Below are 7,368 nucleotides of genomic sequence, written 5' to 3' on the forward strand. Positions count from 1 at the left end.
GGCTGTCTCAGCCACCGGGGTGTCCCCAGCACAGGGTCAGCTCACGAATGTTACAGAATGGTAAGGACGAACGAATACCTAGAAGAAAGCATGCCAGAGAGATATTAGGGTCATGCCATCTGCCCTCTATCCCTCACTCAGACCTGACACCCTGTTTCTGAAATCAAAAAGCAGTAAATTTGCCATCTCCTCGCCTGATTCTCATCCTCCTGGAATGAAAGTCCCATTTTGTCAAGAAAATGAAGGGAGGCATTGGGGACCTTTTGTCTCTTAGGGAACAGATGGTAGTAGGAAGGAGGACGCAGAAGGCTAGCGGGCCCCACCGTTTCTCCACACCCCTTTCATCTCCACTCAAAGGGATCGGACCCTCATGCATGAGAGACGTAGATCGGCCCTGAGACCTTGCGGAGCCGGAAAGCCCCGGCCTGCCTGGCGATCGATGGCGTCACTTCCGGCGCATTCGTGACGTCAGATGCGGGCGCCACACTTGAAGAAGGGGCGGGAGGCGGCGGCTGAGGCGCTGTCATGGAGTTAGCGCAGCAAGCGCGGGAACTGGGCTGCTGGGCGGCGGAAGAGATGGAGGCGCCCGTGGCCGCCCGGGCCCCGGAGTCGACGCTGCGCAGGTGAGGGCCGCTCTAGGAGTGACGACTCCCCACCCTGGAGATAGAGTCCCGGGGAATGAGAACCACATCTTCATCTAAGACGCGCCGCCCTCCCCATCCTCCTCTGCCCGAGTGAGAATAACCCTTGAGGGCGCCCCCGCCCCCCGAGTAGTAAATCCAGGCAGAGGATCCTGAACTGTGTGAGGACGTCCTGGCGCTGACTCCAACACTCCTGCGCCCATTCTGTGAGGCCGCCCAGAGTGAGGTCCCTTGCACCAGTGGGGATCCTTCATGAGTTAGTAAGGAAGGGCCCCTGCCGGTGGGGAAATTGGCTCTCCAGAGTAAGGCTGTCCCTGCAGCACTTCACCACCCACCACACCCCCCAGCCCAGCCAGTGAGGACCCTCTGAATTCAGCAAAGACCACCCCATTGAAGACTGAATGTATAGGAGTGATGACCCACAGCTGATAATGAGAGACCCCTTCCAGGCAGTGTAGCCCTCACCCCCACCTCTGGAAGTGACTGGAGATAACCCTCTCCCAGGAGAAAGGGAGCACTCCACCATGGAATGAGAATACCCCTACACCCAGTGAGAAGCCCACCCTCTCAGTGACTGAGAACTCCCCAGGAGGGAATACCTTACCCCCAAAAGTATGGACCCTCCCTCCCCCAAGAGGTGAGAATTCCCTAGTAAAGACCTTACCCCCCACCACCCTGCGAATGAAGATCCTCCACCCTGTGTGACGTCCCAGGCATCCCCTTACATACTGTTCCCACAGGCTGTGTCTGGGCCAGGGGGCCGATATCTGGGCCTACGTCTTGCGGCATGTGCACAGCCAGAGGTGAGCCTGGCTGCAGGAGGGAAGCTGTGGCAGGGGAGGGGACCTAGGCGAGTCCCACAGTAACTCCCCTTCCTCCTACCTCTCCACTATAGGAATGTCAAGAAGATCCGGGGAAACCTGCTCTGGTAACTGGTCCTCAAAGCTGTCCCCTCCTGTCTTCCCCAGCCCCCTCCAGCCATGTCCCCGCCCACAGCCTCAACCTCCCATCTCCCCCTGGAAGTCCCTGTCATCCTCTAACTCTGGCCTCACTTCCTCAGGTATGGCCACCAGGACAGTCCAGAGGTGAGAAGCATGTGCTGCAAGATTTTCTTTCATCCAAAAAGAGGACTTGTAGACCTTCTGCTCTAGCCCCAGCCTTATGCTGGGTGGTGCTAGGGTCACTGTGTCACAAAACAGCCCTGATCCCTGCACTCACAGGGCTTACAGTCTAGGGGGAGAAGGTATGAGCTGTGGTTGGGGGGACATGGATATGGGGCATCAAAGCTGGTGAGGTTGGTGGGAGAAGAAACTGGTTTGGGAGAGATACTGAGACCAGTATGGGACCCAATGCGTGCATGGTGCCCAGGTGACATCTGGGGTGGGGGAGGCTTCCAGGAGACCTCAGGACTCCCAGGTGTGGGGCTCAGTGGGGAGATGAGGACTGGGACAGAGACAAGAAACAGGGTGGGAGGATAGATGAGGCAATCCCAGGAGGAAGGAGGGGGACAGGATAGTACCATAGTGCTCTTCTGGTCCTAGAGGTTCAGGCACCGAAACTGCCTAGGGAAAACCCTCTGCCACCTAATTGGGCAGGTAAGAGACTGCTGCTCCACACAGGGCAGTCAGGCCAGGCCGAGCCCCAGCCAGGCCATGCATCTGACCCTGTACCTGATTCCACCAGGCCCGTCGGAAGTTGAAGCTGGAAGCCGCTGTTGCCCACCTGCGGGCAGAGATCCTGGAGTTAGACCAGAGCCTGGAGCTGATGGAGCGAGAGACTGAGGCTCAGGGTGACCCATGGGGCTGGACAGATGGGCAGCAGAACGGGGTTAAGGAAAGTACTGATGGCCGCCCCTGTTCCTCTCACAGACATGACCATGGAGCAGGCCCTACAGAGCATGCAAGACACCCAGCGTCGTGCTCTCCTCCTCCGGGCCCAAGCTGGGGCCATGCGAAGACAGCAGCGTGGGCTCCAAGGTCCCATGCAGCAGCTGCAGAATCAGCTCAAGCATTTGCAGGACATAGAGAGGTAAGCCTCAGGTGTCCGGGGAGCAGCCCTCACCAGGCTGGGTAGACACATTCTTAAAGACCCAGTGCTCTGCCCTGAGCGCTTCTTGAGTTCCAGAATTCTGAGCTCCACTCCTTAAGATTTAACGTCCATGAGGCCAGGAAGTTTTGTCATCTCAGCCACCTGTATTTCCAGTGCCTAGAATAGTGCCAGCTATATATCTAGAACACCAGTACGGGGGAAAACACAGTAAACGGGACTGTCCTGCCCTCATGGAGCTCACACTGTGATGCAGAGGATACAGGTGGTAAACTAGGAAACAGACAAACCCTGTAATCATAGGTAGAGATGAGCGCTATGAAGAAAAGGTGATATGATAGGAAGGGAGAGGGAGATCCTACCCTAGGTACGATGGTCAGAGAAGGCGTCTCTGAGGAGGTAACATTTGAGTTGGGGGAGGAATTTCCATGGAGAAGAACAGGAAGAGCAGAGCCCTGAGCTTGGCATGTGGGAAGAACAGCCAGGAGGCCAGTTCAGCTTAAGTTTCGTAGGCAAGAGGGAGAGCGTGAGGAGGTAGGTTGGAGAGGTGGACAGAGCGCCATGGAAGGCATTGGAATTTTATTCTCAGGCTGGGTTCATGGCCTGGCTCAGCCACTTACAGCTGTGTGACTTTGGGCAAAGTATTTAACTTCTTGGTGCCTCAGTTTCTAAGTTCTTTAGAATGGGGATAATATTAATAATACCTACTCTAAAGGGTGGTATGATAATTAAGTGAGTCAAATCACGCGGAGTGCTTAGAACAGTTCTAATACCCATTGTTGTTTTTCTGAGTGTAACAGGGACACATCACATTGTTTTCAAGGGTTTTGAGCAAAACAGTGACGTGATCTGTCTGAGGTTTTAATAGGATCATTGACTGCTGGGTAGAGAGCGGACTGCAGTGGACAAGAGCAGGGAGACCGATGAGGAGGTTAATGCAGTCATCTAGCCAGGAGATGACAGTGGTCTAATTTGGGGTTGGCCTCTGAGGTCCAGGCGAGCTTTGCTGGCAGCAAGAGGGGACACAGACATCTGTGCTGCCAGCTCCCTCCTCCCAGGAACCTCAGCCCCAACTGCACTCCTCTCTCCAGGAAGGCCAAAGTGGATATAAACTTTGGACCCTTGACATCAGCAGCCCTGAGCCTGGAGCCTGTGGTCCTGGTAAGAGTCCTGGGCCATGGGGGAAAAGGTGGGGAGCCTGGGGTTCGGTGGACCTCTGGGCCCTCCTCATGCTACACTCGCTTCTTCACAGGGCGATGTCCGAACAGCCTGCAGCCTCCGGACCCAGTTCCTGCAGAAGCTCCTGATGCCTCGGGCCAAGGGAGGCAGCATTCCGTGAGTATCCCTCAACCCCTGAGACCCTGCAAAGAACCTGGGCTTTGGGGGTTGTCACTTGTTAGAGACATTGGGCCTCTGGGCTCTGTTAGCTCAGGCCCTGACCTGACAGGGCTCCCAGGCTGGGAAAAGCAGGAAACAGACCATCGTAGACAGTGACAACCCAGGTAGTTAGGGCTGTTAGAGGGTGGGGAGGCCTGAGAGGCGCAGGGAACCCAAATGAAATGCCTTACTCAGCTAAGGAGACAGGACGGGTTCTCTGGTGAGGAGTGTAAAAGGTTGAGAGGGTGTTCCAGGTAAACAGCACACGAGAAGGGGCCCAAGACCAGCGAGTTGATATTAAGTGGGGAACTCAAGTCTGATAGGCGTAGAGAAAGAACCTGGTTTCCAATCCTTAAAATGGGGACAATGACAACCCCTACCTCATAGGGTGGTGGTGATCCTTAGAGGGTGAATTGATGTGTTCTGTAACATTCTCTGTCCCCTTCCCCAACTCCACAGAACCCCTCGAGATGATCTCTTTGGAACTTCCTACCAGCAGTGGCTTAGCTCAGTGGAGGTGAGGGGGCTCTCAAAAAGGCCACACCCTCTACCCCATGTAAACCTCAGGGTGCCAGGACCTAACTCTTGATCCTGTCCCCTTCTCCATGGAGTCCCAGCTCGCAGCCCTCCTCCATCCTGCCCTGACTTCACTCCTTTCCTCACCAGACACTGCTGACAAACCACCCTCCGGGCCACATCCTGGCTGCCTTAGAGCATCTGGCTGCAGAGCGGGAGGCAGAGATCCAGTCCCTGTGCACCGTGGATGAGCTCCAAGATACAGAGATAGCCAGGTGTGGCGTGGATGCTCCCACACTCAGAGCAGGGCAGTGGGCTGGGTAAATTGGGACAGGTCAGGACCAGGCAGGGTGACTTGCTGATGGGGGTGGAACTGAAACCCAGTAACCAGTCTGGCAGGTGGGCTGACATTGGTTACCCCCAAGGGTCCAGGCAAGGGGACAGGTCTTCTGTCTCTGCAGCTCGGCCCCTATTCTCAGCTCCCAGGCCCCAGACCAGCCCAACTCCAGCCAGGCCCTGCCGTCCATGGTGCATCTCATCCAGGTGACCCCCAGGACTCCATCCCCTTCCCAACCCACTCGATCCCCTGCCCCAGCCCCCAACCCCAGGGACCATGCCCACCCTGACTCTGTGCCTCGCTCCAGGAGGGCTGGCAGTCTGTGGCTGCGCTGGTCACCCAGCGGGGCCCCCTCCTGAAGGACCATCAAATCCTGACCCAGCACCTCCAGGGCCTGATGGAGGAGATGGAGAGACGTACCGTGGGATCCAGCGAGAGGTGAGGGGTCTCCATGGGCAGAGGCCTCTAGGCCATCTCTCTCCCAGAGGTTTCAGGTTATTGGACTTTTTCTGCACCTGTGGCTCCTGTTTCTGCATCCCTGCTTGTTCTGCTGGTTTGTCTCCCTGTGCTATGGCTCCTTGTGCATCCTTGCAGATCTGATCTCCCTCCTCCATGGTGAGTCTTAGTCACCTTCCTTCTCCTTTGCTCTTTTCTACTCGTGCCCCAGGCAGGCATTGGTGCTGGGGCTCCGGAGCTCTGCCCTGTGGGCAGAACTCAAGGCCCTGCATGCCATGAGCCGGGAGCTGGAGGAGGCTGCTGGGCAGAGGCAGCTTCTGCTCCAGGAGCTACAGGCCAAACAGCAGCGGATCCTGCACTGGCGCCAACTGGTGGTGAGAGGCGGGACTCCGGGAGAAGTGGCAGGGCCTGGTGGGGGGCCAGAGTGAGGCTGGGACCCTTAAGATCCAGAACTGGGCCTCCTGGTGAGGGGAGGGGCCAGGGTGAGACTCCCAAGAGGAATCAGGACCTGTGCAAAGGGGTGAGCAGGGGCAGAGGCTGGAAGGTGACAAGGAAAAGCCGCCCATCTCCGTGGCCTCTCTGTTGCCTAGGCGGAGACACAGGAGCAGGTCCGCCTGCTCATCAAGGGCAACTCAGCCAGCAAGACGAGCCTGTGCCGGAGCCCTGGGGAGGTGAGATGGGAGTTGGGGCAAATTCTGGCTAGGGCTGGGTCTCCTAGGGAGGGGGCTAAGCGGCCTCACACTGCCCTTCCCATCGCTTTCCTTCCCCGCAGGTGCTAGCTTTGGTTCGGCAAAAAGTGGTCCCCACATCTGAGATGGTGGCACCACAGAGCCAAGAGCTGCTTCGGTGTCTAGAGGAGGAAGCCCAGCATCTGCCCCACCTTCTGCTGGGCACCCTGCTGCGGCACAGCCCTGGAGGGTGAGACTGGGCCATCACCATGTCCCCTGCCATGGATGACTGTCGCTCCCTGGGCCCACTCCAGAAAAACAATTCCAGTCCTCCCAGTGTTCCGGGGCTGCCAGACCTCACCTTCAGGTCCTCGGCCCCATTCTGGAGTACTAGTCCTCAGACCCACCTCCAAGTTCCTGGGCCTCCTGAGCCCAGCTCCGAGCTCCCAGAGCCTCTGGAACCCAAACCTCCCTCTCAGTGCCCACCCAACCTGGATTTTCCCCCACAGGTTGCAGCCCCTCCCTACGGTCCTGCCATCCATCCACCAGCTGCATCCTGCATCCCCAAGAGGCTCCAGCCTCATAGTGTTGAGCCACACTCTGGGGCTGCCTGCAGGGAAGGTGAGTGCCTGTCCCTTAGGACCCGTCTTCCCACCCCTACCCCCACCCCAGGTGACTGTCCTTCCCCTTCCTCCAGGCTCCGGAGCTGCTCCTCCCGAAGGCTGCCTCTCTTCGCCAGGACCTTCTGTTCCTCCAGGACCAGCAAAGTCTCCGATGCTGGTATCTGCTCCACATGAAGACCAGCCTGCCGCCAGGACCATCCACCCAGGGTAGGCCTGCGCTGCTTCCTTATCCAGCATCTCAGCCCCTTCCCAGGACCATCAGCATCCAGAAGAAATCACAAACACCCACTGCTTACACAGTGTGCTGAGTGCTTTGAGCATGCTCACTAGTTTCATCTGCACAGCAGCCCAGGGGTTCTCTCCGTTTCACAGAGGAGAGAACTGAGAAGCAGAAGGCTTGGTAGCTGCCCAGACAGCCAAGCTGGGATTTGAATCCAGGCCGTCTAACATGGGTCTGTGCTCCTAACCATTAGGCAGCACTGCTCATTGAATTGCCAAATACTCACCCGTCACCAAACAATAGTCTACTTGAGTAGTTAAAAACTGGGCTGTGGGCTTCCCTGGTGGCGCAGTGGTTGAGAGTCCGCCTGCCGATACAGGGGACACGGGTTCGTGCCCCGGTCCGGGAAGATCCCACATGCCGCGGAGCGGCTGGGCCCGTGAGCCATGGCCGCTGAGCCTGCGCGTCCGGAGCCTGTGCTCCG

The 7,368-nt window shown here is 57.6% G+C and overlaps 1 protein-coding gene across 3 annotated transcripts in view; it reads left to right on the forward strand.

Annotated features, from left to right (window-relative positions):
* Nucleotides 1-486: 486 nt before the first annotated feature.
* The window catches only part of HAUS5 (HAUS augmin like complex subunit 5), an 11,252-nt gene continuing 4,370 nt past the window's right edge, over nucleotides 487-7,368 (forward strand). The window contains exons 1-17 of one of the 3 annotated variants that reach the window (XM_028478107.2): nucleotides 487-623; nucleotides 1,382-1,444; nucleotides 1,537-1,569; nucleotides 1,702-1,726; nucleotides 2,325-2,430; nucleotides 2,510-2,669; nucleotides 3,779-3,848; nucleotides 3,940-4,022; nucleotides 4,524-4,581; nucleotides 4,731-4,855; nucleotides 5,006-5,123; nucleotides 5,225-5,355; nucleotides 5,585-5,747; nucleotides 5,964-6,044; nucleotides 6,146-6,291; nucleotides 6,551-6,662; nucleotides 6,739-6,871. In XM_028478107.2, the coding sequence (XP_028333908.1) occupies nucleotides 526-623; nucleotides 1,382-1,444; nucleotides 1,537-1,569; nucleotides 1,702-1,726; nucleotides 2,325-2,430; nucleotides 2,510-2,669; nucleotides 3,779-3,848; nucleotides 3,940-4,022; nucleotides 4,524-4,581; nucleotides 4,731-4,855; nucleotides 5,006-5,123; nucleotides 5,225-5,355; nucleotides 5,585-5,747; nucleotides 5,964-6,044; nucleotides 6,146-6,291; nucleotides 6,551-6,662; nucleotides 6,739-6,871 (1,705 nt within the window). In that variant the 5' untranslated portion in view covers nucleotides 487-525. The remainder of the gene's footprint in view (nucleotides 624-1,381; nucleotides 1,445-1,536; nucleotides 1,570-1,701; nucleotides 1,727-2,324; nucleotides 2,431-2,509; nucleotides 2,670-3,778; nucleotides 3,849-3,939; nucleotides 4,023-4,523; nucleotides 4,582-4,730; nucleotides 4,856-5,005; nucleotides 5,124-5,224; nucleotides 5,356-5,584; nucleotides 5,748-5,963; nucleotides 6,045-6,145; nucleotides 6,292-6,550; nucleotides 6,663-6,738; nucleotides 6,872-7,368) is intronic. The other 2 variants (XM_007101056.4, XM_007101057.4) reach the window with 2 other exon arrangements.

This window comes from Physeter macrocephalus, chromosome 17 (genome assembly GCF_002837175.3).
Source record: "Physeter macrocephalus isolate SW-GA chromosome 17, ASM283717v5, whole genome shotgun sequence".
Classification (NCBI taxonomy): domain Eukaryota; kingdom Metazoa; phylum Chordata; class Mammalia; order Artiodactyla; family Physeteridae; genus Physeter; species Physeter macrocephalus.